The sequence below is a fragment of the Physeter macrocephalus genome, chromosome 5, assembly GCF_002837175.3.
Source record: "Physeter macrocephalus isolate SW-GA chromosome 5, ASM283717v5, whole genome shotgun sequence".
Classification (NCBI taxonomy): Eukaryota; Metazoa; Chordata; class Mammalia; order Artiodactyla; family Physeteridae; genus Physeter; species Physeter macrocephalus.
In genome coordinates this window covers 78,511,997-78,527,087 of record NC_041218.1, presented here as the reverse complement: position 1 = coordinate 78,527,087, position 15,091 = coordinate 78,511,997, and the positions used below count along the sequence as shown (strand labels likewise).

Genomic DNA, 15,091 nt, shown 5'->3' with positions numbered 1-15,091 from the left:
GATGATTCCCTCCTTTGTGGAAAAGCTTCATAGAGGTGATGCTTCCTCCCAGCTTTAACAGTTTAGCAAGGGCTTAAAAGCAAGGAGGAAGGCATTCCAACCAGAAAGGACGGTAAGTTGAGGCAAGAACGATCACAGTGTGCCCAGAGAAGACTGGGGTCTCCCAAGCTTGGGGTGTAAGGTGTAGAAGCAGCATGAAGAAGTTAACTGACCAAGTACCCTTCACTGAGACAGGGTAAACCAGAATAGGCAAAGATATGGGGGAAAGGGGACAGAGAAGGGGCAGAGAAATCTCATTTGGTCCTGTTTCATGCCCATCCAGGGAATACGTGGAGACAATTGAGTTTGAGGAGTACTTTTGTGACACTAGCGTATGTAGCAGAAGTCATGGGCGTGGACAAGATCATCTAGCAAGAAATAATGAGTGGGATTAAGAACAATTTGGAGACGAAGTAAAGTAGATAGCATGTTGACTGTCCTTTTCATGATCTTGGGACAAAAGCAAGAGAGAGAATGGTTACTAGAGGGGGATATAATGTCAAGGGAGAACTATTTGATGAAATCATATACACATTTATAGGTAAATCAGTCAAAGAGACCATTGGTGAAAACACAGGAAGGAAACTGAGATGGAGTAACATCCTAGAAAATAAGAGAAATAATTATTTCGAGAACCTGGGGTGAGGGATCATCAATGGGCAGGATAACTATTAGGAGAAACACGATATCCTCTGATGCCCCAAGACCCCACATAGTTGCAAAGGGATAGAGATCCTTCTACATCGAGGGATCCAATCTGTCATCACCTTCACCAAGTGATCAAACTTGGTATCATAGAAAAGTAGAATACCCTGACATTTGATGTTTCCAGGTGTGATGAGACATGAAGTACACAGCATCCCCTATGCAATTTCTTACCAAAAATATTTAACATGAGTGTATTAAAACCTTTGGACTTAACTTTTAGCATATAAAAAATGCAAGGCATGGAATAGCAAGTTAAATGACACCATAAGGAAGTAATAAAAATCATCCAGAAAGTGAAGCATTCTATAGGACTATCGGTACCATCGTTTCACAGGTCAATGTCATTTAAAAAGAGGAGAAAACTTTGGAATTCCCTAGCAGTCCAGTGGTTAGGACTCCATGCTCTCAATGCCAAGGGCCCGGATTAGATCCCTGGTCGGGGAACTAAAATTCCACGAGCAGTGCAGTGCAGCCCCCCCCAAAAAGAGGAGAAAAGTGTTCTACCTAGACTCAGGAGACACAGTATTCCAATATCATCACTGATTGGATCCTGTTTTGAACAAATCAACTGTAAGAGACATTTGGGGGAGCTAACTGGAAAAATGTGAATATAACTGACCATTAGATAGTATTACGGAATTACCGTTCATTTTGTTAAATATGATCATTGTATTATGTTTTAGAGGAAAATGTTTGGTAGGAAAATTTTTAAGAGATATAAACAGAGGTAGTTACTTACAAAACATCATGAAATGTCTAATTCCAGGTGAAATGTGTGGCAAAATGTTAACCATTATTAGTTATAGATAATGGTTATATGAGTATGAATTTTACTACTGCACCTTTCTATACGTTTCAGAGTCAAAATAAAACTTGGTAAAAGCAGGATGGTTCTCCAACAGGCAAAGATATGTCTCTTCATCTCAGGCTAGAAGAAATGAGCTAAAAGTGAACACAGATACAAACAAGTGGCTGCGAATGAGGACAAAGTTGAGACAGTTCAAACCTCATACTTACTTGTGAGGTGAGGCAAGATTGATTTCTGGAGGGAAGGTGGCAAGAAGATTTGAGGAAAGTGGTTAACATAATGCTGAGTAGGACAAAAACCTCAGCGCAATGTCCCACCTCTGTTATATACCAGGAAGGAGGCTTTGGGGAAAAGAAATCTCTTAATAACCTTGAGCTTCAGTTTCTACATTTATAAAATGAGGAAAATACTCATATACACAGAAAGCTTCACATAGCTGTAATGAGGCTAAAAAACGATACTTAATAAAAGAAACCTTATTAGGCACAGGATATAATAACATACAACACAAGCAGGTACTGTTATCGGTTTTAGAAACATAAAAGTTAATAAAACTTTTCAGGAGCTTACAGTGAGGGAGCAGGTAGACAAAAAAATGTTGTAACACATCAGGTGAAATGTAGAACAGGAGTTTCATTATAATCACAGCCCTTGAAATACAAGGAAATGGAAAATGTTTGGTCAGATGTTGACAGGGAAGAGAGGGGGTGAACCAGAACCACACAGGAGGAAGGATGCTCAGCACTGAAAGCCAAGGGTTGGACTTGCCAAGGCAAAGAAGTAGAAGGTGCTGGCAGGGGAGTGGTTTAGGTAATATTCAGCAGGCAAGAGGGCAAACATGATCTTACTATGGTGCCTGGGTGGAGGCAGAAGTCAGCGAATTCATTCATTCATTCATTCATTCATTCATGCAACATTCAAAAGATATTTATTAAGCACCAAATAGGGATCAAGCTTGGTTCTAGGTACTGGCAACAAGTAAGACAAGCTAAGACAAGCTTTATGAGGACAGGTAGCTTGAGTAAGACAAGCTACCTGTCCTCATAAAACTTACATTACATTTTACTAGTATGCAAACAGTACAAGAGGGAATAGACGCATTCAACATTCATTCAATATCTAAGTACCTATTAAAGTTCCAGGCACTGTTCTAGGCACTTGGAGCACAGCAAGGAAGGAATCACACAAAACCACCTGCCCTCATGGAGCTTAGATTCAGAAAGAAGACAAACATAAACAAGAAATCAGACAGTGGTTAAGTACTCAGAAGACGTATCACACAGGGTGATGTGCCACAGTGACAGGCAGCGCCAACAGGCTCAGATTGGCTGGGCGGGGAAAATCTCTATGAAAAGGCAACATCTGAGCTGAGTCCTCAGTGACAGGAAGGAAAAAGTCATGTGATAATCTGGGGACAGAGGTTCCAGACAGTAAGAACAAATGCAAAGGTCCTGGGGTGAATACAAGCTCAGGGTGTTTCAAGGACCAAACATAATTACCACCGTGGCAAGAAGAGGGTGAAGGAGATCTACCTGCCGTGAAACCAGAGATGAGACAGAGGTCAGATCATGGAGGGTATTTCATAGCCAGAGGAGGAAGTTTGGTTTTACTGTCAACGTCCCAGCTAAGTGTAAAGGAAAGGCATTCGAGGGTTTGAAGGATGGAACGGAGGTGATCTGATGTGGCTATTGTGGGTAGAATAAGTTTTAGAAGCGCAAACATGGAGGAGGGGGAGACTAGGAGGTAAGAGAGTGGTTGAGAGATTGAAGACTTGACCAGGTGTAGGAGGGCAGAAAAATGCTCCGGCTTCCAAGCATGTGCACGTCCTAATCCCAGGGACAAGCATGTGCACGTCCTAATCCCAGGGATCTGTGAATATGTGTCCTCACGTGGCAAAAATGACTCTGCAGACATTAAGGATATTGAGATGAGCAAACTATCCTGGATTACCCAAGTGGGCCCAATGTCATCATAAGGGTCCTTATAAGAGGGAACCAGGGGGATCAGAGTCAGTAGTAGGAGAAATGCTAAGTAAGAGGGTGGAGTGAAGTAAGGAAGGGGCCACGAGTCCAAGAAGGCAGGAAGCCTGTAGAAGCTGAACAAGGAAGCAAACAGATTCTCTCTTAGAGCCTCCAGAAGAATCCAGTCCTGCTGGCACCTTGACTTTAGCCCAGTGAGACTTTCGGCCCCAGAACTATAAGACAATACATTTGTGTTGTTTTAAGCCTTACTAAGTTAGCGGTATTTTGTTCCGACAGCAATAGAAAATGAATACACAATGTCAAAAAATGGATAATAAGGAACAATGGCCAAGCAAGAAGGATCATAAGCGGGGGGGAAGACATCCATTTGAGTTTACAGCGTTAGAGGTGGGAGTCCACCCAGATGGTAAACCAAAGGTCTTTGTCCACAGTGTAATTTACTAAAGGAAGGAAGGGATGAAGGTTGTTGGAATTGAAGAGGTCAAAGAATGTGGCGCTTAGGAGGCATTAATAAGGTTACCAAAATAGAAGAATGATGAGAGCATAGGCGAACGAAGTAGAAGCAATCAAACGACAAGGTCCTCAATGGAGGTGCGAAAGTAACTAGAAATTAGTAGAGGGTATCACTGAAAATGGATAGAAGATATTATAATTGTCCAGAACCAAACTCAAACAGGGATGGAGTTTTGAATGAAAACAATTTGGAAATGGTCATGTGAAACTAGAGAACTGCCAACACTATCACTGGCCCCTGGGATTAGGGGTTGAGAACTCTAAGTTCACAAGCAAAGATGACACAAGAAAAGAACCAAAGAACTGGGAGGAAAATGAGCAGACTGTGGCATCACAGATGCAAACAAGAGGAATGAATACGGTACACAGTGTCAGGTGCTACTTAAAGGTCAGGATAGACTGTCCACTGAATTCGGTGAGTGTTGGAGATAGAAGCCAAATTATAATATGTTAAGAAGTGATTTGGAGGTGAAACAGGGAGCAAAGGCAGCTCCTATTTGTGAAGCAAGCTAGAGGAGACAGCTTTAAGGAGGGCATTAGTGACATTAAAGACAGGTGACATGTAAATACCAATCGGAAAGACCCAGTTGAGAGGGAGAGATTGAGGATACAGAAGAGAAAGGATAATAATAATAATAACGTAAGGTCCTTGAGAAGGCAGAGGATATAGGAGCCAAAATACAGTGTACCAAGTGGGTGATTAGATTTAGGAACCAAATGCTTCCTGTTATAATAGGAGGGAAGGAAGAAGCAACTGATCCAGGTACAGGTATGTTTGTTAGACTGGGAGAGAAGAGCTGAGGAACTTCTGTCAGGTGGCTTCCATTTGGTTTGTGAAATAAAAAGAGAGGTCATCCACCAATAGTTGGGGTTAGGTGGGGAGAAGTGGGAAATCTGAGTAGAGTTTTAACATACTCAGCGAGAAGAGGAGGAATAGGATTTCTGGGTGGGATACAGCCTATTGTGAGATTTTTCCCCAGCACCAATCAGATGTCGGGGTTCAGGCACCAAGAAAGCAGATGTCTGATTTTGCCTGGGCTGGGCATGACAAGTGACAGGTGAAAGGAAGTTTATACTTCGGGCAAGAGTAAAACTAAAGTGACGACCATTGCTCTAAACTGATAAGAAAGGGAAGGGAAACAGGAAGGGGCTGATTGGGCAACTGATGGGTCAGTGGACTCAAGATCCAAGGGAAACAGTGAGCAGATTGAAGAGAGAGGAGATGGCTGGCTAATTCAATCTGGCTGCTTCAAAACGGTACTTTGGAGGTAGGACAGTTTCAAGTAACAGCAAAATCCAGGATGTGAGCGGGGGGCTGGAATAAAGCGGAGGGAAAAATTACTGCCGCTGTGAAGGTCAAAGAGTGGTTATCCTTATAACACCATAAAAGTCACCCAAGATAGTAGGAGTATCAGGGGTGGAGAGGGAGACACTGAACAAGGTGGTAAAGTCTCCAATGAAGAATGACCAAGTGGCCAGAAGATAACAGCATCAACAAAGAACCCTTCAATTCCAGGCAAATAAAATTTTAACCAACCATATACTGTCATAAATGATTAAAGTTGTTAAAAGCTCTGGACGTAGCGTAAGCAGATCTTGGCAAAATTCTGGGCCTTTCCCCTTACTAGCTATGTGACTGTGTGACTGAATACATCGCTTAAACCTCTCTTCAGTCTGTTCCATCATCTGGACCATAAGAATAACACAAGTTCCTACATCACAGGGTCACTGTGAAGATAAAGTTAAATAATACACATGGGTGCTTAACAGATGCCTGGCACAGAGGAAGCACTTAACATTGCCACCTATTCTCTATTTAGAAAAAAATTAATGTTTCAATAAGATACATAAAGTAGAAAGATCAGAGTTGAATCTGCAGCAAGAGTGTTTAATCTTTTTTTTTAAGAGTGTTTAATCTTTAAGGAGCGCTTTGCGTAAGAAGTGTAGCCCAACTTATATTGTTCCCACCCTTATTTCCAGTTGTCTCGTTTCCTCACTTGCTTTAGATTTTATCCTACTTTTGTGTTTCTGTAAATGTTGAAACAAAGCCTGACAGAAATAAAATAAAGACCAGTAGAAAAATCTGAATCTATTCCTTACCTCTTTTTCATCATTTTCTCAAGACTGCCAAAAAGTCTTCTACTAGAAAAAAGTTAACAGGGGTGGTGGACAGAAAACAGTGAACCTTGCAAGCCTGAGACTGCATTCAAGGTTAGCCCTTGGCTGGCATCTAGAATTTGGATTTTGGGGAGAGTAACCATCACCCTAACTGATAAAAGTGGCCAAACTATTTGTACAAACAATGTGCTTTATGCTGAACGTCTGCCTTCCTTCTGTGAGTCTGGAATTTTGGTACACGCTGCGCCTACATGATCAGCCCCCAGTCAAAAACCCTTGGGCACTGAGTCTCTAATGAGCTTCCCTGACAGACAGCATTTCACACGTGTTGTCACAACTCATGGCTGGGGGAATAAAGTTGACTCCACTGGGACAAGACACTGGGGGCTTCTCTTGGACCTCTCCCTCTTTCCTTTGCCCATTGCTGATTTTGCTGTAAATCTTAACCACGAGCATGGCAATATGCTGAGTCCTGTGAGTCCTCCAGGTGAATCATCAAACCTGGGGTTCTTGGAAACCCCCAACACATATCAGTTTTTGTCTTAGCTGGAAATTTTTATAAATCAGCAATGCCAATAGCATCAGCATTTTACTGTTAAATGTTCTTAATATGTCCCTGTCTATATGGGTTTTTATACACAAGTTCACAGTTAACTATGTCAGCTCTTCAAGAAAAAGGCATGAGAAAAAGCCACTTAAATAGTACAGCTTTTCCTAAAAAGGCTTAGAATATTTTCCTTCTATGCCATCCTGAGCACTGTGATTTACAACATGAATTTCCTAGGTCTGAATCTTGGCCCTGCTGAGGATTCTCGGGCAAGTTAGTAAGTCTCACCTCACTTTCTTTATCTGTAAAATTAGAATAATAATAGCACCTATCTTCAAGGGAGTTGTAAAGATTAAACGCGTTCATATAGGAAGTACTTATTGCAACACATGGCACAAAGAGCTGTATTTATGTTATAATTATTAGCCTTCAAACTCCGGATGTTTATTCTTTTGTGGGCTCAATTGTATTGATAGTATTACTTCTATATATTAGGTCTGTTAAATTTTCTAAAACATAAGACTAATTTTTTAAATTTAAGTTACTTATAAAACAAAATTACAAAAGACAAATATTTTGGTCTCCAAATGATAGAACAGAAATTAAGTCTTGGCAATAAACCCTATTTTAACATCAAAGCTTCTTTTAGTACAAGAATATCAGAATGAAATCTAAAACAAATAAAAACTGTCACTTGATTATTCAAGTAGTCTTTCTAAGAATGACCCAAGTGCATAGCCTCATTTCCCCAAAATTCCAAAGAGAGTGGAAACAGACTCAAAGATGGAACTTAAGCAAGAGCAATTGCAGTGCAGGAAGATGAAGTTCTTAAAAGATAACCAGAGGGCTTCCCTGGTGGTGCAGTGGTTGAGAGTCCGCCTGCCGATGCGGGGTGCACGGGTTCGTGCCCCGGTCCGGGAGGATCCCGCGTGCCGCGGGGCGGCTGGGCCCGTGGGCCGTGGCCGCTGGGCCTGCGCGTCCGGAGCCTGTGCCCCGCAGCGGGAGAGGCCACAGCAGAGAGAGGCCCGCATACCGCAAAAAAAAAAAAAAAAAAAAAAAAGATAACCAGAGTGCTCAGTGTAAAAGGCAACACTTTTTTCCTGCCTATAAGCATTTTTTTGTTCAATTTACTAATATTCATTTTACAAGATGGACTACCCCCCCAACACCACACACACACACATTTTAGAATTGTCTGGTGTGTTATGCCTGAATTATAAAGTGTGCACTACAAGACGTAATTGGTTCAGTAGTCTTCCAGGTTCTACCTGCACAGTTCACCTAAATCTGTATTCCCAGGAAAAAAAAAAAAAAAAGGATCCAGGTAAAGAGACTATCAACCAGCCTGTCTTAATCCAAATCTGATTAAAGAAAAGCTTCTAAGCAACTACCGTGAAACCAGAAATTAAGATAAAGAATTAATTATATTCCGTGAAACCAGAAAATAAGATAAAGAATTAATTATATTAAGGTTTTCAAATTCCAGATCTTCAGTTATTCAGCACAGAAGAATAGTGACATGTACTAAGTCATAGTAATAGATAATACATTGCTAACTTCTATTATATGAGTGTCTGGGACTTTGACCTCAAACCTGCCAGGATTAGAGCCCTTGTCGACAGGGTACCCCGATTTTTCTTTGATCCACACTCCACGTGGCTGGTTTCCTCTATCTAGAGGGCTGAGACCATCACTGGGAGAAGTGCTTGCATAGGTAACATATCACTGGTGACATAACTAACTAGGAGAATACTGAAATCCAGACTAGGAAGGGTGAGTCTGGAGGCTCATTGTACACAGCAAGTTATGACTGGCATTCCCCTGAAAACAAACTAAATTAAACGAATTCATTTTACCTCTCCATTAAATACAAACAAATTTCTCTCCAAGAAAGTATTATACCAGATGAAATACCTCTTTTCTAGATCAGGAGAAGTCAAATTTCCAAAGAACTTTGAATAGTGAATACATTCAAACTCACCACTGCAAAAGTACTGACAGTTGGTTTCTCTTCTTTCTTCTCATCTTTTTTACTGAAAAACCTAGCAATAGAATTACATAAAACTTTAAAAACTATATAAATCTTTAATTACCCAATTAACATAGAGCTTATATTTAATAACAAATAGGACAAAGAAACATGTCTACAATGTTATTAAAAAACAGGTTATAATATGATCCCATTTATGAAGTTTAAGTATGTTTACATATACCTTAGAAATCTATACATGTGGTTATCACTGGGTGTTGAGATTTCTACCAAAATAGTTTCTTCCTTGTGCCTTTGGTATTTCCTAATTTTCTATGGTGAATACACAGAGACACAAGACTTTTGCAATTAGAAAAAATAATACTAAAGAAAGAGAGCTTCCTGTTTTTCTTCTAATTAGAAAATCATTCATGCTCTCCAGACTTAATCCCCTTAATTATCACCTGAGTAATTCTAGCAGTAGATAGCTAGTCTATCTACCTAGATATTATCCCTATTCATTCCCTTTACCTAGTGGAGAGGAGTGGCAAACAGATGCAGGGCATAAATTACCCTGAGAAAGGTAATTAAATCACTTTCCTTGAGTAAATCTAATTCTGAAAAGATGTCTGGAGCCCTAAATGGACCATTAAGGCAATAAACACAACCTAGAAAAACTACCATCAAAAAAGATGGCTTGTAAACTGCAAAAAAGCGGTCCTCAGGCAGAGATAGGAAGGTCAAGTATTTTGAGCGCAGATTCAAAACTCTACAACTAGTTTTCTATTCTATGTAACTGCCACCTAGCATATGAAAGCAAACCAACCAAAACTAGCCTCCGCATCTACATTTTCATATTTATAAAAGAAAGACTATTTCAGGGAAGAATTACATTATTTTTACACAGCTTTTCAAGTTCAAAAAGTAAATTCATCTTTGTCTTTGTTCTTTACGCTAAGCAAAGTCAAAGAGTTGAAGCAACTTCTAAAGAAAAAAAAAAATCCAGCGTCTACCCCATATTTGGCTTTGGAGTAATGTTCGACGGACATAAAAACACACAAAATACACAAACATAACTCTTCAGATTTGGTTCCACCCTATTCCCAGTAAAGGTGTGGTTTCAGTATCCCTGAAATCAGGATGAGAGGGAAAAAAATAGCCATACATAATTGAGCTTTAGCTCTAAGCTTTTTATTTATTTTTTCGTTCTCTAAAACTGCTGCTACTCTGAAGAATTTATAATGTTCCAGACACTGGCTAAGTAAACACTTCCCATACAGGACCTCATTTAATCTTAATCTCTGTGAGGCAGGCACATTTTTGTCCTTCCTTTAAAGACAAGAGGACTGCAGGTGAGAAGAGTTAACTAATTTGTCCAAGGTCACACAACTAGAACAAAGCCAAGATTGAAAGTGAAAGTCTAACTCCCAAACACCAGGCTATCTGGTGCAACCTCAGAATTCTGAGACGCTGCAGTTGCAAGGAAATGCACATATAAACTGACTCTCACCCCTCCTATAAGACTCATTTATCCCCATCCGCTCAAACACAGTGCTGACAAATGGCAAAAGTTGCTTATCAAGCCTCATTTTAATAAAGAATCTTAACAAATACAAATATGCCAAACGGTACTACTACCCAAGCATTATACCTATTAGCAAAGCCACGTGCTTCTTTATAATTTCAAATATAGTTTAAAAAAAAACTCACAGAAAAAGAAATAAGATTTGTGGTTATTAGAGGGGGCAGAGGGGATGAGAGGCAGCTGGTCCAAAGGTACAAACTTCCAGTTATAAAATAAAAAAGTGCTGGAGATGTAATGTACAAGATGATTACAGTTAACACTGCTGTATGATATATATATACATATATATGAAAGTTAAGAGAGTAGATCCTAAACGTTCTCATCACAATAAGAAAAAATTTTTCTTTTTCTTTTATCTATATGAGATGATGGACGTTAGTTAAACTTGTTGTGGTAATATTTCACAATATTATAAGCCAAACCATACACTGTACACTTTAAACTTACATGGTGTTGTAGGTCAATTATATCTCAATAAAACTGCTCAAAACTCAATAAACTATATATATATAAATATATAGTTTTATTAAGAACAGATTAAAATCAGTAATGGTGAGCACAATTTAATAAGAGTTACTTAACCAAAAAAAACAATTTCTAGTTTGAAAAAAAAAACTCTATAGGCCATGATAAGAATCAATAATAAAATGAAGGTATGTGCAGGCTCAAACGAATCTTTTTTCTGTTTTTCAAAATATGGACTCTTTTATTTTCTGAAGAATAAATATAAGTAAATGTCCCACAAATATTTACTGAACATCTTTTTCAAAAATGGAGGTATAACTGACATACAACATTGTATTAGTTTCAGGTGTACACAGAATGATTTGATATTTGCATATGTTGTGAAATGATCACCACAATAAGTCTAGTTAACATCTGTCATCATACAGAGTCATAGAATATTTTTCCTTGTGATGAGAACTTTTAAGATTTTCTCTCTTAGCAACTTTCAAATATGCAATATAGTATTATTAACTATAGTTGCCATGCTGTACATTACGTCCCCATGACTTATTTTATAACTGGAAATTTGTACCTTTTGACTCCCTTCACCCATTTTGCCCCACTTTCCTCCACCTCTGGAAACCACCAATCTGTCAAATGTCTATCATTTCCTTCCACATACCCTTAATACTTCTTACTCCAATATCCCTAAGTGTTTGCGTCAAAAATACATAGTTGTTTAAGGTACCAAGTTTAAAAAACAAAACGGGAAATATCTACCTTCCACTCTTTGTAATCTATTTTCTTTTTGTTTATTTGGGAATTTTTTATTATGCAAATTTTCAAATAAACCAAAAAATCAAAAGAACAGTAATAAGACTACCCATAAAAAATTCAACAACTGTGAACATTTTGACCATATTTTCTTTATCTGCATAACAAAATATATAACTGTTAAAATTTTGCTGAACTATTTGAAAGTAAGCTGCAAACATCATGGCACTTCACGTTTTCCTACTATTATCACATATAATAAAATTAACAGCAATTTGATATCATCTAATATCCAATCCACATTCAAAATTTCCAAGAATGTTTTCTATAGGTTTTTCCTTTTTTGGAACTGATGTAATAAAGGCTCACACATCACATTTGGTGGTTTTGTCTCTTTAGTCTCTCTTTTAAATCTAGAAGTCCTCCTCCCCACCTACCCCCGCCAAACATTGACTTTTTATAGGAACAAAAACAGATGTCTTATAAAATGTCCCACATCTTGGATATGTCTGTTTCAAACTTAGTCCAAATTGAGACATGCAGTAAGTATGAAATACCCAGATTTGAGGACTTAGTATGAAAAAGAGAATGTAAACTCTCTTGTTAATAATTCTGATTACATGAAGAAATGATAATATTTTGCATATACTTGGATCCCTAAAATATATTTTCAAAGTTAATTTCACCTGTTTCTTCTAACTTTTTAAATGTTGCTATTAGAAACTTAATAATTACAAATGTGGTTCACATTATATTTCTATTGGACGGCATCAGTCTGGAAGCTTGATTGGATTCACTGAATGATTTGCAAACATACTTCGTGATGGTGCCGTGTCACTAAAGTCTATTCCACCATGAGCCAGGCCAGGTCTGATCACTTGGTTAAGGTTCCTAACTGCAAAATCTCTCCACTGGAAAACCACACTTTCCTTTTTCCAATTAAGAACTGTGGCTAATTCTTAGATTCAGCCTTTCTCTGAGTGCTTTAGGATCCATTAACAATCCTTGCCCGAATCAATTATAACAATGCAGGTTTCAATATGATAGCTGGCATTTTTCTGTAAAGAAGTTTTTTCTTCTCTCTCTCTCTACTTGTCTCACCCTTAGTTTTCCTCCTCCTCTCAGAATTTTATTAAGAATTCATTTATTCAGTATTTCACAATCAAGTACAGTCATTATTCTTTTTGACGCTCAAACCAGATTCGGCCAGTGGAAGCCCCTTCAAGCCAGCTCCTGTGTCCTTTTTGACAACTGCCCTGAACTCCACTAACTGTTTTCAGGTACCACAAAGCTACTCCAGGCTCAGGCTCAATTGGTATTAGCCCTTTCTCTATGGGGCGCAGATTCCTTTTTGTAATGAACGATATTGAGAAACCAAGATCTGACACTAAGTGTGCAATTTGCCACTATCCCCTTTCAGTGGACAGAAACTGAACTATTAAAAAAAATCATGAAATCACACTGAAGTTTCTAATTCAAATTTAACATTGTTTTTAAAAAGCTTATTTAATGACCACATTTGTATTTCTTTTTTCTTACACTGAAAAGCTTGGTTTCTAATAATATTAATATATTTACTAAATTGTTTTATTTTACAATTTATTACTAACAAAAAGCTTATTGAGCAAAGTTTTAAATTTCATGTGCAGACACTGCACTGTGATCAAAATCCACTTAAGATAGTTATTTTCCCTATGTGGTTACAGTACCAACTCTCTATATAATCAGGATAATTTCACACCATTCTAGTAACTTCTTTGGTAGTACACTCCTCGCACAATTTCTTCTACAAGGGTCAGCTATTCATTGCCTTAAAATAAAAAAAATGCTTAAATGCAGTTGTGGCCTTCTGTCCCATCTGCCATGCCACAAACATGCAATGTTTATGTGACTGTTTTACCAGAAGGAACAAAGGACCACAAAGCAGAACACAAGGAGCACATAGTTCAGGCTAGTTGGCGACCAACATCACTTGTAAAGCAGAAGGTTATAAAACACCGAAAAGAAAATGAGCACTGGCCTGTATGGGACCAGAAAGCTGAGGTAGAAGCTCACCATGCAAACGCTGTGCTCAACTCAGCCAGCGAACTTCTGCAACTGCTTGCATTTAAGATAAACATCATCATCAGCTGATCATTTATTTCAGAGCTGGAGGCTAGAAACAAATTTCCCAAATCTCTCAAGCCATGCAAAGTTTGAAGATGAAACAGACTACCTTTTCTTGTCCCTTTTCAAGAAGTTCTCCCCACCTGCTCTTCCACTGCGGCCTTCTTCAAGATCCATCGCGACCTGAGGAGAAACCACAGCGGATCAGCCAAACGCTAGACCCGCAGAAGGCAGAGGTGGGGCTGAACTTGAGTCCCGCGCGAGGATCGGAAGGGCGGAGCCCTCGCCCTGATGCTCCAGCCGCTCGTAGGCGCGATGGTCCCCGCAGAAACTTGCCTCCGCGCCCAGCATCCAGCCTCCGCAGGCGAGGAGAGTTGCAGGGGTGCGGCGCGGCCCGGACTTCGCCCGCCTCCACTGCGGCTCTGACTCCCGGTGGTTCGCCTCGCCGTCCACCAGCCCGCGGGCTCAGGGCCCAGCTTCCGACACCGCGCTGGTTTTGCGGGCTCAGGGCAGCACACTCCAGGACGCGTGGCTAGCACCGAAAACTAGGGGCTGGGGTGCCCCAGGAGCTCCCCGGCTGAGAATAAATCTCACCTCACTTGGTCCCCTTGGACTTGCCAAGTGGAATCTCCCCCTCCCTCTCCTCCGAAGCCCTCTTCCCACAGGGACCAAGCTTAGGAAATTGGAGAGCGCACCCTTCCCGCGAACCGTCTCCCTCTAGTCCCCAGCCTTGCGCTTCCCTACCTCGGGCTTTCTCTTGGAACGTCCACTAAGACGTGAATCTTGGAAGAAGAGATTCAGACGCCAGCGGAAAGTCGCGGCGGATGCGAGCAGCGGCCTCCGCCGCCGAGCCTAGAGGAGCCGCTGCTCGAATGCGCCTGGGCTTCGCGTGGCGACGGGAGCGAGGAGGGAGCGCGCAGACCACACCCCGGTGCTCCGCTCCCCAGCCAATCAGCAGGACCGCTCGGGACCGCTCGATTGAACGCAGATTGCTCCACAAGTTACGAAACAGGTTGGAATTGCCTGGGGAATGTCCTCGCTTCTGTTGCCCCTCAGCAAAAGGACGAGTAGAGGAACGCTTATCAGCTGACTCATCAAGGACTTGCACATTTATAGGGTTCTGTCTGTACAAGTCCAAACAAGTCTCCATATCCACCAAAGTATGTGTAGATAGATAGATATAAATGTGAATATATAATTCGCTCCTTGTGGCTCGAGTAGATACTACTGCCCATTCTGTAGTTAGAACGAGTTAAAATTCCCTTCCAAGCAGTACCTTTAAAAAGGCCAGGTGAAATTTTTCTGCAGGACTTTCTTCAGTATGTTAGACAGTTTCTAAGGTGTATCTGTTCATGTTTTATTTGAAGAGAAATAGAAAGAAGTAGGAAGATTTTTTTTTAAAAAACATATAAGTCGAAACGGACATTTCAGGGTGGAAATGTAATTAAAAGAATGTAATATTTTCGGATTGTAGCCATCAGGGGAATGCCCATGT

The 15,091-nt window shown here is 40.1% G+C and overlaps 1 protein-coding gene across 1 annotated transcript in view; it reads right to left on the bottom strand.

The window, feature by feature from the left end:
- The window catches only part of ABCB1 (ATP binding cassette subfamily B member 1), a 108,469-nt gene extending 94,006 nt beyond the window's left edge, over positions 1–14,463 (bottom strand). Inside the window, exons 1-3 of the mRNA XM_007115622.4 lie at positions 14,341–14,463; positions 13,706–13,779; positions 8,697–8,757 (exon numbers count right to left, since the gene is read on the bottom strand). Coding sequence (XP_007115684.2) covers positions 8,697–8,757; positions 13,706–13,773 — 129 coding nt within the window. The 5' untranslated portion in view covers positions 13,774–13,779; positions 14,341–14,463. The remainder of the gene's footprint in view (positions 1–8,696; positions 8,758–13,705; positions 13,780–14,340) is intronic.
- Between the last annotated feature and the right edge of the window lie 628 nt (positions 14,464–15,091).